The 26926-nt window shown below is 45.7% G+C and overlaps 1 protein-coding gene and 1 long non-coding RNA gene across 2 annotated transcripts in view; one reads left to right on the top strand and one right to left on the bottom strand.

The window, feature by feature from the left end:
- The window catches only part of cdh23 (cadherin-related 23), an 807091-nt gene extending 781716 nt beyond the window's left edge, over window positions 1-25375 (top strand). Inside the window, exons 59-68 of the mRNA XM_059640347.1 lie at window positions 1556-1812; window positions 4575-4672; window positions 7013-7133; window positions 10340-10419; window positions 13407-13447; window positions 14833-14893; window positions 15605-15734; window positions 18412-18534; window positions 19777-19887; window positions 22775-25375. Coding sequence (XP_059496330.1) covers window positions 1556-1812; window positions 4575-4672; window positions 7013-7133; window positions 10340-10419; window positions 13407-13447; window positions 14833-14893; window positions 15605-15734; window positions 18412-18534; window positions 19777-19887; window positions 22775-23098 — 1346 coding nt within the window. The 3' untranslated portion in view covers window positions 23099-25375. The remainder of the gene's footprint in view (window positions 1-1555; window positions 1813-4574; window positions 4673-7012; window positions 7134-10339; window positions 10420-13406; window positions 13448-14832; window positions 14894-15604; window positions 15735-18411; window positions 18535-19776; window positions 19888-22774) is intronic.
- On the bottom strand, window positions 15551-24866 carry LOC132206366 (uncharacterized). The gene is made up of 4 exons (XR_009443014.1): window positions 24793-24866; window positions 22312-22441; window positions 19771-20023; window positions 15551-15774 (listed from the first exon to the last, which is right to left on the bottom strand). It is a non-coding gene; the product is annotated as an uncharacterized LOC132206366 (long non-coding RNA).
- Window positions 25376-26926: the final 1551 nt, after the last annotated feature.

Genomic DNA, 26926 nt, shown 5'->3' with positions numbered 1-26926 from the left:
CTTTGGACCTTACTTTCTTCCTTTAAAATGCTGCTGAGACCTGTCACCTGTAGTAACATCTATATATTGGCTTTGTGTCAAATATTGATTGATTCTAATCTTTGTGACTCAGTTATGTTTTTTGTGAAAGCTACTATGTAAGTGTAATTGGTCATGTATCCACAGAAATGGCAGTGTCTGGGATGCACAGGCCAGGCGTGCCTCATGTAGTGCCATTACTTTGGTTTGGGGATCCTGCTTGAAACTATACAAAGAGAAATCTACAGAAATTCATTGATTGTTAACAGCAATGTGAGTGAGGAGAGTCACAAACCAAGCCTTTGCCCAACTCCCATTTCAGTCCTAGAAGCAAAAAGTGCTGGAGGTCACAGCAGGTCAGGCAGCACCGAAGAGAGAGAGCAAGCTGACGTTTCTAGTCTCGATGACTCTTCATTAGAGCTGAAGTGAAGTGTGGAGGGGGCAGCGTTTATGCAGTAGTGGGGGAAATGGAGTGCTGAGGGAGAAAATGTGCTGATAGTGCAGATTAAGTGATCGGAATGTGAGAATGGCAGAACAATTGTGTGGCTAACTGCTAAACAGGAAGGAACAGACATTCCGAGATAACAAAGTGTAGAGCTGGATGAACACAGCAGGCCAAGCAGCATCTTAGGAGCAGTGTCTAGGATGAAGGGTCTAGGCCCAAAACATCAGCTTTTGTGCTCCTGAGATACTGCTTGGCCTGCTGTGTTCATCCAGCTTCACACTTTGTTATCTCGGATTCTCCAGCATCTGCAGTTCCCGTTATCTCAGGAACACACATTCCCACTGGTGTAGGGGGAAGGCAGACAAGACATGGTGGCATAGAATGTAACAGTTTAAACTAAAGGAAAGGGAAGAATGGGACTGAGTTCACAATCTGGGGATATTGAAGGTCCAGAAGGCCATAAGGTACCTAGTCTGAAGATGAGATGTTGTTCCTCCAGTTTGCGCTGTGATCTTCTGGAACACTGCAGCATGCCAAGGATAGACACATGGGCATGTGAGCAGGTTGCTGTGTTAAAATGACCAACTACAGGAAGGTTGGGGACCAGAGGTTTTCTGCAAAGTGGTCAGCCAGTCTGCTCGGTCTCTTCAGTGCTGCCTGACCTGCTGTGACCTCCAGCACTTTTTGCTTCTAGGGCTGAAATGGGAGTTGGGCAAAGGCTTGGTTTGTGACTCTCCTCACTCACATTGCTGTTAACAATCAACGAATTTCTGTGGATTTCACTTTGTATAGTTTCAAGCAGGATCCCCAAACCAAAGTAATGGACTACATGAGGCACGCCTGGCCTGTGCATCCCAGACACTGCCATTTCTGTGGATACATGACCAATTACACTTACATAGTAGCTTTGTAGAGACCTCACTGTTCAGTCAAGCTCAGGGTCAGCTCATAAAATGGTGAGATGACAGGGAGACAGCAGGGGAGCTTGCTGTCACTGGCACCTCCTCCCATTTTGGCAGCGAGAGACTTCTTCTCATCAAGCTGTGAGGAAGGTTTGCACTGAAAAAAAATCTTTGATTTCCTGTTTCGCAGGGGAGCAGGATGGCATTGTGAGGACCTTTGACCTCTTCACGGCCTACAACCCAGGCTATTTCCTGGTGGATGTCATGGTTTCAGACCTGGCTGGACACAATGATACGTCGGTGATTGGGATATACATCCTGAGAGATGACCAGCGTGTTAAGATTGTCATCAATGAGATCCCAGAGAGGGTGCGGGAGTTTGAAGAGGAGTTCATTAAGCTGCTCTCCAACATCACTGGTGCCATTGTCAACACAGATGATGTGCAGGTAACACCCTTTGCTGGCTCATTCAGGTCTTGGAAGCTCATTGCACCAAGAATGAAGAGCGCATCATCTGTTCAGTTCCTCAACCAAACCTTACAAGGAAACAGTGCTTAAATGCAGCAACAGTTTCAGAGAGAGTAGCGTAACCATCAACTCATTGTGCAAGTAATTCAGGGCCCAGATCAAGCAGCCAGCAAGTGAGGGTTCAGCTACTGCATCTGAGGAAGGGAGGGGAGACAGAAGAGAAACCAGAGCAGAAGTTGTAAAGCAACGCGCTGGCATACAGGCCTCAAGGACGGTTATCAACCCTGCAGGAATGTCCTGGGGTATATCTAGAATTAAAAACTAGAATCTTCAGCAATAATGCTGCCAGCCACTGAGAAGACAAGTCAAAGGTCCATTAAAAAATGATGCATTTTTAAAAAAAAACTTTCAACTCTTGTCCACCAGTTAGAAAAAGATTGGATCATGAGAGGTTTGATATTTTCGGATATTTTGCTATTACACACCCTCTGGAGCAGGTGGGATTTGAACTCAAGTCTTCTGCCTCAGAGGTAGGGACGCTACTGCTACTGTGCAAGAACCTTATTCATGGGGTGGGTGGGAAGGGGTTAAAAATAAACTGAAATTCAATATCAGTAATTGTCCAACTGGATATTGCAGAGACAGTTGGCTTTTGACACCGCGGATCGGAAATCCGTGGGGCGTCAGGCCATCAGTTGCTGGATTTTGATACAGTGCCACATCACAGACTTGCAAGGAAAGTTCCAGGCTACGGGGTAAAAAGGGACGGGAGTAACGTGGATATGAAAATGACTGATAGGAGACAGAGGCAAATGGTTAATGGATATTCTTTGAGCTACAGGAAGGTTTGTAATGGTGTTGATTTTTTGATAATTATCACTTTAATCACATCTTGGTTTATATGGGAAAATTTCAAAGCCTGTGGATGGCACAGAATTTGGGAGAATGCTAAAGTGTAGGACTTCAAAAATTCAAGTTGGTAGAGTGGGCCAATAAATGGCAGATGAAATTTGACATAAATAAATGTGAGGTTGTTACAGAGAACGAAAAGAGACTGTGTCAAATAAAGGGTTCAGACATAATGGGAACTGCAGATGCTGGAGAATCCAAGATAACAAAGTGTGGAGCTGGATGAACACAGCAGGCCCAGCAGCATCTCAGGAGCACAAAAGCTGACGTTTCGGGCCTAGACCCTTCTGATAAGATGCTGTTTGGCCTGCCTGTGTTCATCCAGCTTCACACTTTGTTATCTCAAATAAAGGGTACTATGTCAACAGTGTGCAGGAGTAGAGGAGCCCTTGGTGTGTATGAACATGTCATTAAAAGTAACATGACAGGCAGAGAGAGCTGTTACAAACATACAGGATTCACAGGCATAGAATGAGGGTGCAAGTTGCCATAGTTTTGCCAGACCATTGGGCTGTTCTTTCTTTAGAGAGCCTTACCTGGTGGTGGTTTAGCCTGAAGGCCACATATTTCAGGCAAGGAGAGTCCTTTGTGGTCACGTCTTCCAGTGCAGGAATCGAACCCATGCCATTAGCATCACACTACCTCACAATCCAACGGAGCTACCTCAACCCCAGAAGATAAGAGCAGGGAGGCCAGGACAAATGTATCTAATGTAAATAATGTTTGCCAGAAGCTGGAATGCTGTGTAAAATTCTGGGCACCACATTAGAGGAAGGATGCCAATGTGTTGGAAGGAGCGCAGAAGAAGTTTATGAGAACGGTTTCAGGGGTGAGACATTTCAGTTGTCAGGAAAAATTGGAGAAATTGGGACTGTTTGCCTCAGAGAAGGGAAAGCTAAGAGGAGATTTTACAAAGTGGACAGGAAGAAACTGTTCACAATCCTAAGTGGGTTGAGAAGGGTAGGGGGGGTGCGGGGCGGTGGGGGGTGGTGATGACAGTTTTAAAAGTGTTTTGCCAAAGAAGCAGATGCAAGGTGAGAAGAAACATTTTCACTCAGCGAATATAGTCTTTTCCCCCAGGGTGGGGGAATAGGTTTAAGGTGAGAGGGGAAAGGTTTAAAAGTGACCTGAGGGGCAACTTTTTCACGCAGAAGGTGGTGCGTGTATGGAACGAGCTGCCAGAGGAAGTAGTGGAGGCTGGTACAGTTACAGCATTTAAAAGGCATCTGGATGGGTACATGGATAGGAAAGGTTTAGAGGCATATGGGTGAAAAGTTGGTAAATCTTACTGCTCTGCATGGACAGGTGGGAACGAAGGGTCTGTGTCTGTGCTGTAACACTCTATGCTTCTCTATGAGTGGTTGGGTTCTGGAATACATTGCCCAGAAGTGTGTTGGAGGACAGGTTCAGTGCAGGATTTGAGAGGGCATTGGATTTAAATAGAAACAACACACAAGATACGGGAATAAAGCAGAGGATTGGCTCTGTAAAAATGCTGAGAGAGCAGGGTGCAGCCACCAGTGCTTCCTTCTGCACCGTAACCATTGTGTGGTGGAGGTGGGGCAGTCGGAGGCAGGAGATAATATTGTGTGCCTCCAGGAACACGTCCCACCAGAGCGTCAGCAACTGTTGCAGGGCAGTGCTAATCAGCACATAACCAGAATTAGGGCAGGGAGTGGCAGCAGCTGGGGTTGTGGGAGGGTTCTTGGCACAGGATCAGTTAATCGCCACGGAGACAGCCTCAGCCAAGGACCATTGATGGTTAAATCACAACCTGTAACTCACAACTTCCTGTATTGACCAGAGTTCATGTTTCATGCCTTTGTCCACAGTTTCACGTAGATCAGAAGGGCCGAGTGAATTTTGCTCAGACCGACGTGCTGGTTCATGTGGTGAATAAGGAAACAAACCAAATCTTGGATGTGGACCGGTGAGTGGCCTCTTTACCCCAGGGCAGGGCCGCTCTTACCGCTGTCGTTAGAACTGTGCATGGATTCCATCAACTCCTCACAGCACCAGGATTTCGAGGGGTCCCTGTTCACTCGATTGTTTGTGGAGAATTGGATGGAAGTGGATGGCAAGGGAATGTGGAAAAGTTATAGGAAAAGAAGGCAGTTCGTCTGAAAGCTACTTGCAGCATCTGCAACATGGCAGAGCCCATTTTCCATTTGGGAAAGGTGAAGGAGAAACAGTATGGGAGAAAATGAAGGGATATCTGCCACCCTGTGGTTGTGTGATGCCTTCTGTAGTGGAGCTCACTCCACCTGAGGTGGCTGCAAGCAACAAAAAGGACTTGCATTTCTATAGCACCTTTTGCTATCACAGAAAATCTCATAGTGCTGTACACCCAATGGAGCCCTTTACATGCATATATAATCTGAGCAGAAGTAGGCCATTCAGCCCCTCAAACCTGCTCTGCCATTCAGTAAGATCATGCCTGGTCCTGTTTGTGTTTTGGATTTCACATTCCTAAGGTTTGATTCCGCAGCTAAATCTACCTGTGCCTTTAAAATAATCAGTGACCCACACCCGACCCCGGCCTTCTGAGTTTTTAAAATTTTGGTGGGCCCATGAAAAGATTCTGCCAGATTGTTGCCAAAACATTAATAGCACTGCACGGCAGCAGTCATCAGGATAGAGTGAATGGCAGTGTCAGAAATGGAATTGGGGATTCAGTATCAAGAGAAGTGTGACAGACCGGAGACCTGTTCGACTGCAGTCGCTGTCAACAGCAGCAGTCGTAACTGGTTTTAGAAATTATTCAGCTGGAGAACGAACAGGATTGTTCTGACTTTGGATCCTCAGACAGAAGAGACACTCATCTGTTCTCCGAGTTTCAGTAGGAAGTTCATCAATGGCTGATGAGGCATCAATGACTCACTTTAAAAAAATGTTAGTCCGATAGAACAACATGAGAGCTGCTTTCATAGAATCCCCAGAGTGGGGAAGCAGGCCATTCGGTCCATCAAGTCCACACTGGCCCTCTGAAGTGCATCCACCCATCCTCCCTCCCCCTTAACCCTGAAGCATCCAGACCCTGTATGCATCTGAGATTTAATGACAGTATAAGTGGCTAGTGTTGCTAATAAGGTTCAAGATACCTGTCTCAACAAAACCCAGTCTTTATGGTGTGTGCTATATGAGCTAGCATATAGGGGCGCACAGGCCTTACCAGATAGCCAGCAATGTTTACTGTTTAACCCAACAAACACTGCCGCTGGGCGTCAGTAGAATGCAGTGAATATTTAGGAAGGATGGAGTGCCAATCACATGGGCTGTCTTGTCCTTGATTACCTGAAACTTCCTGAGTGTTGTTGGAACCACACTGACGCAGGGAAATAGGGATATTCCAACACACTCCTGACTTGTGCCTTGTAGATGATGAGCTACTCACTGCAGCATTCCCAGCCTCTGACCCGGTCTTGGAGCCACAGTATTTAATTAATGCAGATCAAGGTGCACGAGTTTAACAGGGAAGAATTGTGATGTGAAGCAGACTGACTTCAAAACATTTCGCTCAAAAAACAAAGCATCGCAACAAGTAACTATGTATAACACAGAGAGCGAGCAGCCTGGACTCTGAATCAGACGGTGGTGGGTTTAGGGACCACTTCGGGACAGAACAAGGTTAGCATTGCCATTGCAGTGCTGAGGGAGTGCTGCATGGTTGGAGATGTTTTCTTTTCACTTTACACATTAGGCAGAGGCCCTCCCAACCCTGTCAGAAGGATGAAAAGATCCAAGGGACAGCTGCTGATAAAAATGGGAGAGTTCTCCCTGATGCCCCGGTCAAAATTTATCCCTTAACCAATGTCGCCCAAAGATGATATCTAGTCATGATCACTTTGTGGTGCCTTACTGTGCTCAGTCGCCTATGATCCAGCTTCACACATGGGAGGGAGAGGTTGAGATGTTTTCCTAATCAACCTGTTAAGGAATGTTATGACACACCTCTGGAGGTGGTAGGATTTGAATACAGGCCTCCTGTCTCAGAGGTACAGACATTACCACATGCCACAGAGCCTTTGAGTAATAGCTGACCATGCTTGCTGCACACCCGAGCACAGGTACGTGAGACAATAGATAGCAATTAGGAGTAGGGACCTTAGCTATTACATCCCAGGGCTGCTGACTCTGACCCTGGGAGCCCCAATTCTACCTTAGCTAGGGTTAGCTGTGACTGCGAGTAAAGCCTCGAACCTTTGTGATATGATGGTTGAGTTCTGAATGAAAGAGCGTCGTTGATTAACCCCACACATTGCTGTTTCAGGGTAATCCAAATGATCGACGAAAATAAGGAACAGCTGAGAAATCTCTTCCGGAATTACAACATTCTCGATGTCCAGCCGGCTGTTACTGTCAGGGCAGCTAATGATATGACATCTTTACAGGTAACTCTGGAGCTGTCCGTCCACACGAGCCACTGTTTTTCTGTCATTCGAGTGGAGGCAGGAGCCTAGGCTTCCACCGGAAACAGTTTCTCTCTTGGTGCTTTCATAGGCCAACCACATGTAGGCAGCATTGCAAACATCATCTCTGTCTGAGGAAAAAGTGTTTGTAAGTGAGCAATTTTGACCTTCTAAGGAGAACTGGGTGATTCATCTGAAGAGAAAACATTTTTCAGAGTCCGTGGGGAGTGGGACTATGTCAGTGGCCCTTACTGAGAGAGTGAGAACAGGCACAGCAGGCTGAGTGCCTCCCATCTGTTCAATTCCAGCTGTAATGCACCCTCCAGCCTAGCAACTGTTCTCCAGTAAGCCTCCCGCACAGTGGGCAAGTATGGACTTAACAAGACACAAGTCCAGTGCCACGTCAGTGAATGGCATGAAAGTCTGTGTCTACTGACTATGTCCCACACTGCTCTCAATCCCTGTAATTTTGCCCCACCTCCACCCGCAGCTCTGCAGTTACCGGAGGGAATCAGCTCTTCGCACTGTGTCTGTGTGTTGAGTTCTCAAGGCTCGGTTGCAGATGCACGTCGTCACGTCCGAAGCAACTGACCCTGTGAGGCATCGAAACAAGATCACCCAAATCGCCAAACCACTGTTTAACCAAAGCCACCTGCACCCTAAACACAAGCCAATCCAAAAAAAAGTTAATAAAATGTGAGGCTGGATGAACACAGCAGGCCCAGCAGCATCTCAGGAGCACAAAAGCTGACGTTTCGGGCCTAGACCCTTCATCAGAGAGGGGGATGGGGTGAGGGTTCTGGAATAAATAGGGAGAGAGGGGGAGGCGGACCGAAGATGGAGAGAAAAGAAGATAGGTGGAAAGGAGAGTATAGGTGGGGAGGTAGGGAGGGGATAGGTCAGTCCAGGGAAGACGGACAGGTCAAGGAGATGGGATGAGGTGGTAGGTAGGAGATGGAGGTGCGTCTTGGGGTGGGACGAAGGGATGGGTGAGAGGAAGAACAGGTTAGGGAGGCAGAGACAGGTTGGACTGGTTTTGGGATGCAGTGGGTGGAGGGGAAGAGCTGGGCTGGTTTGGGGATGCGGTGGGGGAAGGGGAGATTTTGAAACTGGTGAAGTCCACATTGATACCATATGGGGACTTCACCAGTTTCAAAATCTCCCCTTCCCCCACTGCATCCCTAAACCAGCCTAGTTCGTCCCCTCCCCCCACTGCACCACACAACCAGCCCAGCTCTTCCCCCCCCACCCACTGCATCCCAAAACCAGTCCAACCTGTCTCTGCCTCCCTAACCGGCTCTTCCTCTCACCCATCCCTTCCTCCCACCCCAAGCCGCACCCCCAGCTACCTACTAACCTCATCCCACCTCCTTGACCTGTCTGTCTTCCCTGGACTGACCTATCCCCTCCCTACCTCCCCACCTATACTCTCTCCACCTATCTTCTTTACTCTCCATCTTCGGTCCGCCTCCCCCTCTCTCCCTATTTATTCCAGTTCCCTCACCCCATCCCCCTCTCTGATGAAGGGTCTAGGCCCGAAACGTCAGCTTTTGTGCTCCTGAGATGCTGCTTGGCCTGCTGTGTTCATCCAGCCTCACATTTTATTATCTTGAAGTCCACAAAGTGTTCTTTTTGGAATCTTGCTGTGCTTTATGTGTCTTTTTTTCATTTTGTTTTTGCTTTCTTTATCAAGTAGATTCTCATGGCTTCTAAGCCGCCCGTAGGAGATGGGAACCCAGACCCTAGTGACTGCACTGCAGTAGTTTTAATTGCGATAAGCAATCGTCCTCCTTTACTGATACCATCACCTCCTGATAAGAGCAAACACCACTGTCAGTAAAGGGTACCAACATAAGCCACATTTAAGATGCTGAAAAGGGTTTGACAGGGTAGGTCCGCAGGTGGAGAAAGTCCACAATGGGGGAGGATGGAGGGAGGGGGGTGGTGACGGTTGAGAGGGTGAAGTGTGGATGCTGCTGCAAAAACCTTAAAATTCAAGCTAAGCTGCTGACCGGCGATTTCAGGAAGCACTTCTCCAGCCTGAGGTTAGCAGAGAAAACTGGAACTCTCCTCCCGACGGTGACTGAAGCTAAAGGTCGGTTGAATTGGCTGAACTGAGGTTGAAAGACCTTGGTCGGCAAGAGTTAGTGCAGATACGTAACCGACATAGAAGCGTCTAGTACGAACGCAGACACAGGCATGTTTTAGAGCTGGAGGAACATGGCAGGCCAGGCAGCGTCAAAAGAGCAGGAAAGTTGATGATTCAGGATGGGACCCTTCTTCTGACTTCTGAATCATCGATTTCTGAAGAAGGGTCCTGACCCGAAACGTTAACTTTCCTGCTCCTCCGCTGCCTGCTCTGCTGTGTTGCTCCAGCTCCACACGGTGTTATCTCTGACTCCAGCATCTGCAGTCTCCCAGACAAGTTGTATTTGTGGTCAGTTTACGTTTTAACATTTATGAGCAGAAGTAGGCACTTCAGCCCTTCAGGCTTGCTGCATTATCCTGTAAGATGATGGCTGATTTATTTGTGTCCCAAATTCCCATCTGTCCCTGACAAACTTTGATCCCTGTACATTTTCCACTGTATTATGTGATTATGATTTCTTTGTTTAAAAATCTATCCCTTCGACCAAGTTATGTGGCTCAACACCATACCTTGCTTTAAAACACTTGTCATAAGGTTTAAAGGTGCTATATAAACATGTGTTAATGCAGAGTGCAGTCCAAACACAGGGTTGACTCCTTGTTGCAGTTTACTGGATCTGGTGGGGCCAGGTGGGATTGTCGGGGTGATTGAAAAGATGCTATGAATATTGCTGGTGACTCAGGCCCCCTACACCTTTGAACCAGCCCTGAAAGCTGGAATGGTTTGGCAATTAGATCCCTCGACACAAAGTGTACGTGCTGTTTTCTGTAAATCTCACTCGGTGAAGAGTTAAACAAGTACGCCAGTTTCTGTCCTGGCGAGACATGATGCAATGGTAATGGAATTAGTAACCAATCAGTTGATCAACTTATAAACATTTACAATAGTTATCCCATGCACTAACACGCAGTTCCCTTACAGCATTGCAAACTGATTACGTGTCAGTCAAGAATGTTATTGTCAGTGACATTTGAGATGTTTTGAGCTGATGGAAGGTGCTGTATCAATCCCAAAGTCAGTCTTTCTTCTCTTTTTATAGATGGCGATAATCATTCTGGCAGTGTTGCTGTTTCTGGCTACAATGCTGTTCATCTTTATGAACTGGTATTACAGGACAGTGTAAGTGCCTTGATTCACCTGTACCTTGCACAACGTTTAACTCTCAATGAAAATAACCTCTGGTACTTTTCCGTGTGTAGGTCGGGGTTATCCTCTGAGCCGTTAACAAACGAAAACAAAAAGTGCTTGAGAAACTCAGCAGCTCTGACTGAAAAGAAACAGAGTCAATGTTTTGAGACCAGTGACTTTTCTTCATTTAAAAAAAATTGCAGATACTATAACCATTTACCTTAGATTCCCTACAGTGTTGGAACAGGCCCTTTGGCCCAACAAGTTCACTCCACCCCTTGAAGCATCCCACCCAGACCCATCCCCCTATAACCCACACATCCCTGAGCACTACAGGCAATTTAGCATGGCCGATCCACCTAGCCTGCACACCTTTGGATTGAGGGACCAAACTGGAGGAAACCCACACAGACGCAGGGAGAATGTGCAAACTCCACACAGACAGCTACCCAAGGCTGGAATCGAACCCGGGTCCCTGGTGCTGTGAGGCTGCAGTGCTAACCACTGAGCCACCGTGCCAACCCTAGTTTCTAGTGCAGTTCTGAAAAAAGGTGACAAAAAACAGAAATTGCTGGAAAAGCTCAGCAGATCTGTGGAGAGAATTCAGAGTTAACGTTTTGGGTCCAGTTCCGAGGAAGGATCACTTTGTTTTGGTCATGGGGAAGAGATCAAACAATCATTTGCCCATTATAATCCTTCCCACAAACTTCAAAGGCAAGTAATACAGACTGTTGGGTGAGTGATAATGGGAACTGCAGATTTCCACTCCCCCTCCCATGCTTTAGATGACATGTCCATCATGGGCCTCCTGCAGTGCCACAACGATGCCACCCGAAGGTTTCAGGAACAGCAACTCATATTCCGCCTGGGAACCCTGCAGCCCAATGGTATCAATGTGGACTTCACAAGCTTCAAAATCTCCCCTTCCCCCACTGCATCCCAAAACCACTCCAGTTCGTCCCCACCTCCCTCACCTGTCCTTCCTCCCACCTAAAGCCCCACCCCCATCTCCTACCTACTAGCCTCATCCCACTCCCTTGACCTGTCTGTCCTCGCTGGACTGACCTATCCCCTCCCTAACTCCCCACCTACACTCACCTTTACTGGCTCCATCCCCCCTCTTTAACCTGTCTCCTCTCCACCTGTCTTCTCCTCTATCCATCTTCTATCCATCTCCCCCCTCTCTCCCTATTTATTTCAGAACCCCCCCCCCCATTTCTGAAGAAGGGTCTAGACCCGAAATGTCAGCTTTCCTGCTCCTCTGGCCTGCTGTGTCTTTGCAGCTCTACTCCTTGTTACCACTCTACAGGACTCTGTTTCCCACAAAAATTGACTTCTTCATATTTCTCAGTACTTGCATTGTCCATCATTGCCAATGTGATGCCACTGTTTAAAAAAGGAAGCAGACAAAAAGCAGGGAACTATAGGCCAGTTAGCTTAACTTTGGTAGTGGGGAAAATGCTTGAATCTGACAATATGGAAGAAATAGCAAGACATCAGGATATAAATTGTCCCATTGGGAATACCCAGCATGGGTTCATGAAAGGTAGGTCATGTTTATCTAATTTTCTGGAATTTTTTGAGGACATTACTCGCATGGTGGACAGTGGGGAACCTGTGGATGTGGTGTATCTGGATTTCCAGAAGACATTTGACAAGGTGCCACGCCAAAAGCTGATGGATAAGATAATGTTTCACGGTATTACATGTAATGTATTGGCATGGACAGAGGATTGGTTGACCAATAGAAAGCAAAGAGTAGGGATAAATGGGTGTTTTTCTGGTTGGCGGTCAGTGGCTAGTGGTGTGCCTCAGGGATCAGTGTTGGGACCTCAATTGTTTACAATTTACATAGACGATTTGGAGTTGGGGACTAAGTGTGGTGTGTCAAAATTTGAAGATGACACTAAGGTGACAGGTACAGCAAAGTGTGCAGAAGACATTGAAAGTGTGCAGTGGGATAGAGATAGTCTAAGTGAGTGGGCAAAGGTCTGACAGATGGAGTACAATGTTGATAAGCATGAGGTCATCCATTTTGGTAGGAATAACAGCAAAATGGACTATGTTTTAAATGGTAAAAAAAATTGCAGCATGCTGCTGTGTGCAGGGACTTGGGTGTCCTTGTGCATGAATCGCTGAAGGTGGGATTGCAGGTGCAGCAGGTAATTAAAAAGGCAAATGGAAATTTGTCTGCCTTTGCTTGAGGGATGGAGTTTAAAAACAGGGAGGCCAAGCTGCAGCTGTATAGGGTCCTGATGAGGCCACACCTGGAGTACTGTGTGCAGTTTTGGTCTCCTTACTTAAGAGATATACTAGCACTGGAGGGGGTGCAGAGGAGATTCACTCGGTTGATTCCAGAGTTGAGAGGGTTGGATTATGAGAAACTGAGTAGGCTGGGCTTATACTCATTGGAATTCAGAAGAATGAGGGGAGATCTTATAGAAAAGCATAAGATTATGAAGGGAATAGATAAAGTGGAGGCAGGGAGATTGTTTCCGCTAGCAGGTGAAACTAGGACAGGAGGGCATCACCTCAAAATAAAGGGAAGCAGATGTAGGACTGAGGTCAGGAGGAACTTCTTCACCCAAAGGGTTGTGAATCTGTGGAATTCCCTGCCCAGTGAAGTGGTTGAAGCTACCTCGCTGAATGTTTTTAAGGCAAGGCTAGATAAATTTTTGAACGGTGAAGAAATCAAGTGAGTGGCGTCTAAATAGAGCTGAGTCTCAAAGATCAGCCATGATCTTATTAAATGGCGGGTCAGGCTCAAGGGGTCAGAAGGCCTACTGCTGCTCCTGGTTCTTATGTTCTTATCATTTGATCCTCTCTGAGGCTGCAATACCTCTCTATCACCCAAAAGTCACTCTCTGCTTTACACTTAGACACACTATACTTGCTGGTCATAGCAATTCAGGCCATAGATAAACTACCTCCTTCGCTCTGTTCTAACTGTTGATACTCTCTTTGTTTATTGCCAACAGGCACAAGAGAAAGTTGAAGGCTATTGTAGCAGGCTCCACTGGTAAGAAATACATTCAGATACAGCAATATTTTCAATAAGAAATGTTATATGTAAATATTTTCATAGAATTCCTACAGTGTGCAAACAGGCCCTTCGGCCCAACAAGTCCACACCGCCCCTTGGAGCATCCCACCCAGACCCATCCCCCTATACCCACACACCCCTGAACACTACGGGCAATTTAGCATGGCCAATCCACCCAGCCTGCACATCTTTGGACTGTGGGAGGAAACCCACCCAGACACAGGGAGAACGTGCAAAATCCACCCAGACAGTTACCCGAGGCTGGAATCAAACCTGGGTCTCTGGTGCTGTGAGGCTGCTGTGCTAACCACTGAGCCACCGTGCCTGTGAATTTTGGATCAATATACTCCAATGTTTGAGGCTAAGGGCTAACAACCCAGCAGGTATTTTCAAATCACCCTGTTCAGAGAGTCTATCGTACACCTCTGGAGCAGGTGAGACTTCAACCTCCGTTTCCTGGTGAGCGATAGGGACACTATCACTGTGCCCCAGAGCTCTCCGAGGACACCTGCAAAGCATCCACAATAATTGCAGTAGTGGCCTAAATCCAGCTGAATGATTTAGATCAGCTCTTATCCTGCGTTTATGTATCAATATCGAGACTTTGAGGCCCTACAGAGACATTGCTTGATCTGAGCAGCAAACTCCTGGTGTGTTTCATGGTTGGCAAATTATTCTTTATTAAACAGTGAATTCTTCAGATCTGTGTGAGCACGACCATGGGAAGATTCACTGTTTCTGGGCCTGGGGTTATGGACCTGGTTAGTGTAAGAATCATTGGCATCAATGGGGGTGGTATGCTCACTAGATCCAGATAATGTTATGGAGATCTGGTTCAAATCCCACCATGGCAGACAGTAGAATCTGAGTTTACTGAAAATCTTGCATTAACATAACAGTGTTGTCAGTTGTTTGGAGAAGAGCCCATCTGGTTCACTAACATCCTTTAGGGAAGGAAACTGCCATCCTTACCTGGTCCGGCTTGCGTGTGATTCCAGACCCACAGCAGTGTGGTTGACTCTGAACTGCCCTCTGGACAATTAGGGATGGGCAATAAATGCTGCCTAGCCAGCAACGCCCTTATCCCAGAAACAAAATGGAAAATTGTCAAAATGCCAGAAGCACACAGCAATCAGTTTTGTTTTTTTTTAAAAAATCCCTGGCCCTTATCTAGCAAACCTAATCATAGTCACACTGTTTGCCCCCTTCTTTGTATTGATACATGTGCCAGTCTGCTCATTTTTGTGCGCAGTAGCCTGAGGTGGTGTAGGAATAGAATGCACCACAAGCCGATGACATGGAGCGCCTGTGGAATGCTCACAAACAGAGCAGGTACTGAAGATCCATGTCTTTCTGTTTAGGTAACCAAGGCTTTATGGACATCCTGGACATGCCAAACACAAACAAGTATTCATTTGAAGGGTAAGTGACGTGAAGCTTTGGCAGAGATTGATTTGACCCATTTCCGTATCCTACTTCACTGCTGTAGAGGCAATTAGTGACAAGGGGCAGACATTAGACATTATTAAGGGGTAGGTGGGAGTTTCCAATCTCGAGAGCTCGCACACTCGATCTGCTAATTAGCAACAGGCTTTACAGTGCCATTGCAATCAGAATAGTCCATTTCCCAAGTCAAAATGGCATTTTTGATCCAATATTTCACAGCTCCAAAAAAGGTCACATGGCCTATGGAACATGGTAATCATAATACATCGGCATTAGAACACCACGAGGAAAGAGAGACGGACAGTTGTCAGACAAAAAGATTATGTGGCTGATGACATCATCCTCCTCCTCCTCTTCGAAACCCATTCGGAGTTGGTTATGTCTGGCACCAAAGTGAAGCTTGTGTCATCGGCAAGTTACCCCTCCCATTAACGTTGACAACTTGTTACAGACATTCAATCTACAAACTCAGATACAAGCTGGATTGTGTCACAAAACACAGCTTTGATTTATATAGTGCCTGTAACATAGTAAAACAGCACAGTACACTTCATATGAGTGTGATCAGAACATGTGATTTCTGGACAATTATCCAGAAATATGATCAATTACTCAACATTGAGAAGCGTGCAGACTCTGTGTTGTCTTAAGGAGTGTTCCCTTCACAGTGCCAATGTTTTGTTTCAGGGCAAATCCAGTCTGGCTCGATCCCTTCTGCAGAAACTTGGAACTTGCTGCTCAGGCTGAGCATGAAGATGATCTGCCAGAGAACCTCAGCGACATCACTGACCTCTGGAATAGTCCAGCCAGGACCCATGTAAGTTTATCTGCCATTGTTTGTAGTCCCTTCGTGCTGACTGCCAAGGGGAGCAAATAAATTGATTTTGCATCAACAGTATTGAAAATGTACTTCCTTAAGAATTTTTGACAAAATAAGCATTGTCAGCTATTACATTCCAGCTGGTTACTCACTTCCTAAGATCCTGATATATTTTGGATTAGGGAATGGAGTTGAAGTTTAATGTCAGCATCATGGTCTCATGCCCAGGGAACCACTATTTTAACTTTTCACATTTCCTCAGTCATGCTAACAACCCCAAGGTTGATGCTATTGTTAAGATTCAGATTGTAATGAACAGTGAAAGCATGCTGTAGATCTGTGTTAATTAGGGGAATCACATGAACCAACAATGACCATCTTTGAAGAAATTAACAGCAGAAAGTGCTACCTGTCCTGTCACCCCAAGTCAATGTAGAGTTTGTAACAACAAACACCTCTTCAGATTGGTGTGACAGCTATCATACTGGCCTACCAGATCCCTGCTTGATAGACTTTTTTTATCCTCATTTAGATAATTAACAAATAGTCACAGAGACAGATCCAGATGAGGCTATATATTTTTCTTTTGCATAATAAACTTCTCTCCCATTGTTTAAAAATATGAATGCTTTTGAAATATAAGCTGTCAAAACCTCATTTCAAAAGTTAGCAAAATCAAAAATGCAACAAATAGTTTCAATACTCAACATTAGTCAGACTCAACATCCTATATTGCCATTTCAATATTCCACAATTCCACCTTAACAGTATTGTCCCTATAATCACATGGACTCTCATGGTTCGAGAAGACAGCTTACCACCACCTTTAGGGACAACAGAGCCAGGTAATAAATACTGACCCAGGTAGTAAAGCCCACATCCCAAGAATTAATTTTAAAAAAAGACCCAAGTCCAGAGAAGTGACAACCCTAGCTCAGTTCTTTAGGATTCTACTTAACAGGGAGGTGATGGCCTAGTCATATTATCACCAGGCTGTTAATCCAGAGATCCAGATAATGTTCTGGGGATCTCGATTTGAATCTTGCCGTGACAGAAAGTAGAATTTGATTTCAATAAAAAACTAGAATTAAGAGTCTGATGATGACCATGAATCTATTGTCAATTGTGGGAGAACCAATCTGTTTCACTAATGCCCTTTAGGAAAGCAAACTGCCATACTTACCTGGTTTGGCCTACATGTGACTCCAGACTGTCAGCAATGTGGGTGACTCTGAACTGTCCATCCCTAATTGCCCAGAGGGCAATTAAATACTGGCCTAGCCAGTGTCACCCTCACCCATAAATGATTTTTTTTAAAAACTAATTCCTGAGAGTTAGTTACTAACTCCTGAAAGTTAGTAAGAACTGCTGATGCTGGAGTCTGAGATGACAGTGTGGAGCTGGATGAACACAGCAGGCCAGGCAGCATCAGAGGAGCAGGAAAACTGATGTTTCAGGGCGGGACCCTTCTCCAGAAATGGGGTTGGGGGGGGGGGGGGGGGGGAAAGAGGGTGCAATCCCCACCATTCTCTATCATCCCACCTATCTTCCTTCCCCAGCCCCACTCCTCCTCTCTTTTTATTTGTGAGCTCTCTTCCGCCTCTCCCATTTCTGAAGAAGGGTCCCTACTCGAAATGTCAGCTTTCCTGCTCCTGCCTGGGAGGTCACAAATCATTTCCACTCCCCCTCCCATTCCTCAGATGGCACGTCCATCCTGGGCCTCAGGCAGTGCCACAGCGATGCTACCCAAAGATTGCAGGAACAAGAACTCATATTCCGCTTGGGAACCCTGCAGCCCAATGGTATCAATGTGGAGTTCACAAGCTTCAAAATCTCCCCTCCCCTGATCGCAACCCAAAACCAGCCCAGCTCGTCCACACCTCCCTAACTTGCCCTTCCTCCCACCTATCCCCCTTCTCCCACCTCAAGCCCCACCCCCATCTCCTACCTACTAACCTCAGCCTGCCCCCTGGACTGACCTATCCTCTCCCTAACACCCCACCTACATTCACCTTTACTGGCTCCATTCCCGCCTCTCTGACCTGTCTGTCTCCTCTCCACCTATCTTCCCATCTATCCATCTTCTATCCGCCTCCCCCTCTCTCCCTATTTATTTCAGAACCCCCTTCCCCTCCCCAATTTCTGAAGAAGGGTCTAAGCCCAAAACATCAGCTTTCCTGCTCCTCTGATGCAGCTTGGCCTGCTGTGTTCATCCAGCTCTACAGCTTGTCTCAGACTCTCCAACATCTGCAGTTCCTACTATCTCTGAAACAAAATTTACTGCCTGTTCTGAGGAAGGGTCACTGGGACCAGAAACTGATGTTTTTCTTCACAGATGCTGCCAGACCTGCTGAGCTTTCCCAGCAACTTTTTTTGTTCCTGTTTTACAGCATCTGCAGTTCTTTCATTTTTTTCCAAAATAGCATTGCACGTTTACCCTACCTGTCGTAAACATAAGAGTGTGAACGTTTCCATTGAAACTACAGGGGCCTCTTCTATGAGAAGTATTGGATTTAGTCCTTCTGGAATAGTGACCTCATATATTGTTTGAAAAGAAAACCTTTCAGCGAAGCTACAAGCAGCGTCTGCCTCCACTTTTAAATTCAAACTGCAATACATATAAGTTACACGACCTATGTAAGACCTCAACAACTATTGCCTTTTCCTTTAAAAGGGCACGTTTGGCCGTGCACCACCTTCGTCCAAGCTGGAGGATGATCGATATTTACGTGCAGCTATACAGGAGTATGACAGCATCGCAAAACTTGGACAAATCATGCGAGAAGGTCCCATCAAGGTACGTTAGAATGAGATCACCAAGTCCCAAGTACTTGTAAACCATTTTACAATGTCAAGGAAGATAATGCAATTTGACTATGCATCCAACGGTTTGGGGTTCAACAAACATCCTATTGACAGGGGGAATTGATACCTTGAAATGTAGTTGAAAAACGTGAGCAAAAACTACCTCACAGCTGGGGAGAAACTATTCATAAATCAGTAATTAATGGTAAATTGAGGAAATCTAAATGACTTTGTAAGGTGCCACGTGGTGGACTGCAATGCCTGAAAAAGTGATTGAAACAGATTCAATAATAAGTCACAATGAAAGCGGTGAAATCGAATAGGAAAGCAAGACCAAGTGGGACTTGTTTGATGGCTAACAGGCACAAGGGGCCAAATGGTCTCCACCTGGCTTTATTGTTGTTGTGGAATCATATGGTACAGCAAAGGCCCCTTGACCTCGCAGGTCTACACCAACAAAACAACAAATCCCACTTTCTAGCACTTAGCCTTGGATGTTATGACATTTCAAGTGCTCAGCCAAACACTTAAAAAGTTGAGAGATTTGCCATTTCACTGACCCTCCCTTTTCGACTAATTATCCTGCAAAGACTAGATGTTCAAAGGAACTGCAAACATACGGGTCAGGAGCACAAATAGGTCATTCAGCCCTTCAAGTCCGCTCTGCCACTCAATAAGATCTGTTTGCGTCCCAAATGCCACGTTCTCATCTCTGCCAGAAAATGCTATTCTGCTGCTGATCGAGAATCTTGTCCACCTCTGCCTCAGGTGGTGTTAGGAGGTGGGGTCATTGCGTACGCGTAAGACAGAGAACTTGCAGTTCAACTGCCCACAGCACACAAAGAGGCCATTCAACCCAATGAGTCTGCATCAACTCTCCGAAGAGCTTCCCCAACTTCTCTTGTAACCCCACATTTACCATGACCAATCCACCTAATCTGCATATCTTTGGACTATGGGAGGGAACCAGAGAACCTGACAGAAATCCACACACAGTCACCTGAGGCTGGAATCAAACCGGGGTCCCTGGCACTACGAGGCAACAGTGCTAACCACAATGCTGCCCCAAAGTCTCAACCAAAGAAAAAGAATTGCCTTTGTCTGTCTTACAAGCAGCTAGGTCATCCACAAACATGCAGTGAGATAGACAGAACACACAGCAATGAAAAGTTCAGCTGACGTCCCATGCAGTCACAAAGAGGTGTGTGTTTTACTTGCTGTGCATTACCTCAAGGGCTCCCTTTTGAAAGTGGTTCTGGATGACTACCTGCGGCTGAAGAAGCTGTTTGCAGCTCGACTGGCTCACAAATCCACTGCCAGTGGGGATCATTCATCTGTGGTGGAGGTACAGTGTGAAACCAGTTTGCAGTGTGAAGTGTGGCTTGTCACTTTAAAGGGCTGAGCATGGAAATCGGTTGTCACACCATACAGTGAGAGGTGCTGAGAGTTTGAGAGGCTGGATGAGTTGAGTTAACAGGGAGCTGGAAGAAAATGCAAGGCATTATTCTCATTGAAAAGCTCAAAGTTGTGTTTTATATATATTCATGGGAAGAGGGCATCGCTGACTGGGCCAGCATTTATTGCCCAGAGCGCACTTAAGAGTCAGCCACTCGGCTGTGGGTCTGGAGTCACACGAAGACCAGACCAGACCAGACCAGGTAGGGATAGCAGTTTCCTTCCCGAAAGGGCATTAGTGAACCAGATGGGTTTTTCTGCCCAACAATTGACAATGGATTCATGATCATTAGACCCTTAATTCCAAATTTTCTTTTATTGAATTCAAATTCCACCATCTGTTGTGGTAGGATTTGAACCCAGGTTCCCAGAACATTATCTGTGTCTCTGGATTAACAGTCCAGCAATACCACCCCTAGGCCATTACCTCCCTTCAAGCTTGCATTCTCATTTATATCAACCAGCACACAGACTCCCAAGCTTAGAATCGAAGTGTGAATCTGTTCCCCTGCTCAACATCATATCACTATCTCATAACTCACTGACTTGCTGCAGTTTATTCTCGGATTCAGTGCCAAGGGTTAAGGAAGGTGAATGGTCACAGCATCTGCGTTAAACCAAACCACAGACCTGTTCAGGCTCTAGGTCATCAGGACTTCCTGATGTAAAATGAGTCCAATCTGCAACAAGCAGTGAGGATCCTAGTTCAGGTTTCAACGCCATCTGCCCATAACACAATGTTGGTGCAACAGACCATCCGAAAGCATTGCAGTCTGAACAACTAGATAATTTAGAGGATGAAATTGATCCGTCCTCTGCATTATGCATCTACATTCGATATCGCACTCTGTAATGAGCAGCCTACGTGAATTTCAATACTTGTAGCTTTCAAAATATTCAGTTTAGTAGTTCTAACATCAGCCTGTTTTATTTTCTCATGGGATGCAGTGCTGTTGGTTAGACCAGAGTCTATCACCCATTCCTAATTGTCCAGGGGGCAGTTATGAATCAACCACATTGCTTTGTGCCAGTCACACATAGACCAGGCCATGGAAGGACAATAGGTTTCCTTCCCTAAAGGACTGAGCATCAGGACCCAATAGGTGGAGCCCCGGGCCCAGACTGGGAGCGTCACCAGGACCCGTGATTTCTATCTTGTCCCAGTTGCCATAAGGTTAACTTTTTATTCCAGATTTTATCGAATTCAAAATTTCATTGTGTAATTGGAATTCCAAATCAGGTCCCAGAACATTAATCTGAAATTCGTGATCACTGGGCAAGTGGCAATTGACTCAGATTATCAGAAAACAGGCATCCTCTTTACAAGTCACCTTTTGAAGATTGGCTATGCTCATCTGGCCTTAATTGCTGAATGACCAGACTGATTACTATTACACAATGTATGTTGTTGGCGGAGTAGTTAAATCACAGGGGAGGAGATGGCCAAGTGATAATGTTCTGGGGACCTGGGTTCAAGCCCCACCACAGCAGATGGTAGAATTTGAATTCGATAGTAAATATCTAATGATGACCATGAAGCCATCGGCAATTGTCAGGAAAAGGCCATCTGGCCCTTCGGGGAAAGAAGGCTGCCATCCTCACCTGGTCTGACCTACGCGTGACTCCAGACCTACTAGTGTGATTGATTCTAAATTGCCGTCCAAAGTGGATTAGCAAGCCACTCGTTTACAGGCAGGCATTAAATGCTGGCCAGCCACAAGTGAACTAAATTTTAAAAATTTTCAATCCCTTACCACATAGAAATAAAACAATTTGTCACTTCTTGAACGGATGAAGAGATGAGTCAGGAAGGGAAAGAATTGCATTCCATTTATTCAACAGCATTAGAAAACTTTTTAAACACTAGAACTAAGCGTGGCCACTATTGTACATAAACATAAACAGGAGCAGAAACAGACGCCACATCCCCTAGGTCTCCCCTGTCCAACCTCTACCAAATTGCAAAACTGTAATGTACAGCTTCAGTCGAACATCTGTATGCTAACATAATGGTTAAAAAAACAAGTCCCTTGCAAAGAGAAGAGTATGGAACACCATCTGGGCTGACACTCCCACTATAGGAAAAGCGACCAACATTTCATTTAATTAGTACAAAACCTCCAAATTGCTTTCCAGGCAAAGGAAGTTTTTTTTACAAAAAGAAGCTGTCATTGCTGTATGAAATAAAACTTAAGTACAGCAGATGCTAGAGAATCTGAAATAGAGGGAAATTGCTGGAAAATTTTCAGCGGATCTGGCAGCATCTGTGAAAGAGTTAATGTTTCAAGTTTGATGTGACTTCTTCAGAACTCACGTTCTACAGGCTTGATTGTGGTCACCCAACTCCTCTTCAATCCTCAAAAATGTGAAGGAGCTTTTGTTCACTAATTCCCTTGGCATTTTTCCTCTAGAGGAAAATTTCACTTTAGTTCCATGTAACGCATCTGGAATGTGTAATAAACAAGGTGTTTGAGGTTCAAATACCTCTGGTACTATTCTTGTAACACAACAGAACTGAACAGACGCAACAGGAACAATTACCCAGTCTTTTGAATTCTTCAGGAACTCACCTGTTTGTTCCATTTGCTGCAGCTCTCTCTCATTGGGCTTGTTGCAAACCAAACTGCATGTAGCCGCTCCCTTCTGAATAAAATGCAACATGATTTCCCAGTAATGATGTGGACTGAGTGCAGTGTAAGGACATGAAATAGCCTAACAGTCTGGGGTTTTTTTGTTTTGTCTTGTCTTGTCCTACTCTTCCCCATCTTTGGCAAAAGCTGATTCCCAGTGACATGGAAGATGACGATGAGAAACCCCCCAGCCGTGGAACTCTGAAGTTCAAGCATCGCCACCCTGTAGAACTGAAAGGTCCTGATGGCATTCATGTGGTTCATGGCAGCACCGGCACCTTGCTGGCCTCTGATCTGAACAGTCTGCCCGAAGATGACCAGAGGGTCTTGGTCAGATCCCTGGAAACGCTGAACACAGACAGTGGGAGCTACGTGGACAGGAATGCCAGGACGGAGTCTGCAAAGTCCACACCACTGCACAAGGCGAGAGAACGGGTGATGGAGATTCCACTGGAAATCACGGAGCTTTGACAGTGATATCCAGGAGCCCTGCGCAAAAACAGATTGTTGGGGGAGGTAGCTGTGGAAAATAAGCAGAAAAGCTGCCTACACAGTCACTTTTTTTGGGGAAGAGGGACCACTCTGCCACTTCCACCACCCACCCTCCACACAACTGTTGACGCCACCCACCCAACTTCAAGAACCCAGCATCACTGTAACAACAAACCCCTCTGACCTGACCCACGACATCCCAAACTCATTCTGCCCCCACCGTTACCCGAAACGGCTGAACTTTGCAGTGTATGAAGGCAGCCGGGAAAGCAACAATACAAATCCAGCCACTATCTGATACAGGGTCCTGGCACGCACTGGGTTTCAATCAAGCTAACCTATATATTGCAGTATATAACGAATTAAAGTCATACTGAAAATACTCAAATCATTAACCACAAAAATCAAGGATTTTTCCCCCCTGTTTCTATCTGAATAATATGAAACCAAAGCAGCAAATATCTCAAATAACTAATACTGATCTGGATATTATAAAGATACCGAACCGAGACACAGCACCAGTTAGGGAGCAAACTTGCTGCGCACACTCACTCACATATTTCCTTCACAGACATCCAGTCCTTTCTCAAAAGCTTTGCAAGGGCAATAAATCAACACGAAAATTATCTGTCCCTATTACAGGCCAGGCCACCTGTGCAGTGAAAGCAAGCAGTGTTAGCAGTGAGCAAGACATTTCAGAAACTCACTCGCTACTGCAGACAATCCACCTTAGTTCAGCCCATTTTAAATCTCCCCCATTCAGACAAGCCAGAATGCTCAGTGAAGGCATACAAACATTCCCCTACATATGTGCCTCCCCCCCACCCCCAAACCCTGTATATTTCCTAATCAAGTCTCCTTTGCCTCTGCATTGCTTTGAGTTAAACATATTGGTTCTTTAAGCTTGCAGTTCTCTCCTCACTGTTCTGAAACTTTCCCCTAGGCCATTCTATCATCTGTAACAAACAGGGCAACAGTACAAGGCACAGTGTTCCAGTGAAGTAATTAAACCGGCAGTCTGCACAGTGACACAACCAAATGGAATATATCAGATACCACCTGTCTCTTTACACAAGACAACACTATTTTGACTACACAAAATTCTAACACCTAGATCCTACAGTCTCCAACTCTTTTCTGCATCAGTCCCTGCAAATAATCAATGCAGTCTTTGATGTCCCTGTGTACATGTTTCTTAATTTTTGGCCCATTCCTTGGCACCAAGATCTTTGAGGATCTCTGCTCTCAAGACACCAATGTTAATATTGATACATTTACTGACCTTTTCCCTGCACCGCTATCTAGATTCAAGGTGTTTACCCTGTCAACAGCAAACGTTGATATGTCTAGTATAAATTGCTGGGGCCATCACTGGCAGCTTGCCTCTTGGCTTATCCAGAACCACCCACTTTAGTTCCCAGTACAACTGCAGCAAGTTCCTAATCCCACCTGCTTAACTACGGCCAACTCAAAAACCTACTCCAGTAAACAGAGGGCAAGATCTTTTAATCAACAGCTTTTCAGAGATCCAGGTACAAGTCAACAAGACTCCCCTGTCCTGGCCACTTTTTCAAACTACTGACATCTCCATGGTACTGCATCTGTCACCAGAAGTTGTGTTGAATATCATACTGCTGTGTAAATGGCAGTGTTACAAAATTGTAATAACTTACAATCTGCTGTGGTCCTGACCATTGGAAGGCAGAGTGGTTTAAACAGCACGAAGAACTTGTCTGCAAGGCAGTTCAGAGAACAACGCACCAATATTGACACTAAACCAAAGGAGGATACGTCAGGACAGATCACAAAGCTTAGAGGTAGAATTCAAGTAGCATCATGAGTGTTTTTTTTCAGGGAGGCAACTCCAACACTTTACAACTAAGAAAACAAGTCAAATTTTGCAGAATTTAGGTTTCACAAGTGGCCTGGAGCTATTATGTGCTACCAGTCTCCAGTGCTAAAAAAGAAAACAACTTTATGCCAACATTATTTAAAACTGTTAATGGTGGAAATTCCTCTTAATACAGAAGCAGGGAACGTTAATTCCCCACACAAATTCAAGGTTACGGTTGGGTATATAATTGCTGTGTTTTTTTTTAAATAAATGTGTAAATTTTTACAGACGTGTAAATATATTTGCTATTAACTGTTCATGTGCATCATATGGTTAGGTGCTGAGCTGAGAGATTAATTGGAACCTTAAATGTTAATTTTGTTTTTTGTTTGTCTAACTACAAAAATACTGATTTGAATTGTGCCTTGTGATTCAGATTAATTTTATCTCAGTCTCTCCTTCCATAAGCGTTCCTTACCACAGGCTAAGTGACAGAGAATATGGGAGATGAAATCAGGTCAAGTGTCCAGCACGTGTTTCCTTTGAAGCGGCTATACCACAGGAAATTGATGATCCGGAAATGGGATGACATACACCCCTGATGTCTATGTGCTTTCAGAGCCCATACCAACTCTCTCAGTTCAAGTAGAAACTAACTTCACATAGCAGCTTGCATGGAGTGGGACTGTCAGTCCCAAGCAGCTTTTGGGTATCGGTCAACACGACCAAACTCACCACACTCAGTGCATGACTGTTGCATCTGTCTACCCAAGTCACTGCACTGCAGCAAGCGAATCATTGCATGAAGCGCTGCGTGAAGATCAGAATATTAAAGACCAATCTAAATCAAGATCGCAGCGATGCGATTTAAAATTAAAAACTGGGTGAGAAACTTTGCATTTATAACCACAACCTTCACAATTCCTCAAAAAGACAAATTAGATACACAGTTAATAAAATGTGAGGCTGGATGAACACAGCAGGCCAAGCAGCATCTCAGGAGCACAAAAGCTGACGTTTCGGGCCTAGACCCTTCATCAGGGCTCTGATGAAGGGTCTAGGCCCGAAACGTCAGCTTTTGTGCTCCTGAGATGCTGCTTGGCCTGCTGTGTTCATCCAGCCTCACATTTTATTCTCTTAGATACACAGCTGACAGGATCCAGCAGACCCCTTCTGTCCAACATCCTGAATGGTCATGGCTGGAGTTGATTCCCTTGGGCAACTTCTGATAGCTCTTCAGTTCTTTACAACTAACACAAACACATGGACCAAATGATTAGCTTAAGTGGTATAAACTTCTGCGTCCCCCTTTATCCAAAGTCTCCTTTTCAGACTGAAATGGAGGTGGCAGATGTACAGGAATAGGTGTATACATGCAGTCTAGCTCAACCTGATGTGATAGCTATTTGGGGCGGCACAGTGGCTCGGTGGTTAGCACTTCTGCCTCACAGCACCAGGGACCTGGGTTTGATTCCAGCCTAAAGCGACTGTCTCTCTGGCCGTGTATCTATGGCGTTTGCATGTTCTCCTCGTGTCTGCGTGGGTTTCCTCCAGATGCTCCATTTTCTTCCCACATCACAAAGATTAGATTAGATTAGATTCCCTACAGTGTGGAAACAGGCGCTTCAGCCCAACAAGTCCAAACCGCCCCTTGGAGCATCGCACCCAGACCCATTCTCCCCCCCGCCCCCGCCCCATAACCCACATACCCCTGAACACTATGGGCAATTTAGCATGGCCGATCCACCTAGCCTGTACGTCTTTGGACTGTGGGAGGAAACTGGAGCACCTGGAGGAAACCCACGCAGACACAGGGAGAATGTGCAAACTCCACCCAGACAGTTACCCGAGGCTGGAATCGAACCCGGGTCCCCAGTGCTGAGAGACTGCGGTGCTAACCACTGAGCCACTGTACTTCCCTAAGGATGTGCAGTTTAAGGTGGAATGGCCATGCTAAATTGCCCAGTGTCCAG

This window comes from Stegostoma tigrinum, chromosome 37 (assembly GCF_030684315.1).
Source record: "Stegostoma tigrinum isolate sSteTig4 chromosome 37, sSteTig4.hap1, whole genome shotgun sequence".
In the NCBI taxonomy this organism is placed as follows: domain Eukaryota; kingdom Metazoa; phylum Chordata; class Chondrichthyes; order Orectolobiformes; family Stegostomatidae; genus Stegostoma; species Stegostoma tigrinum.
The sequence above is the reverse complement of the archived record's forward strand: the minus strand, read 5'-3'. Positions and strand labels throughout refer to the sequence as shown.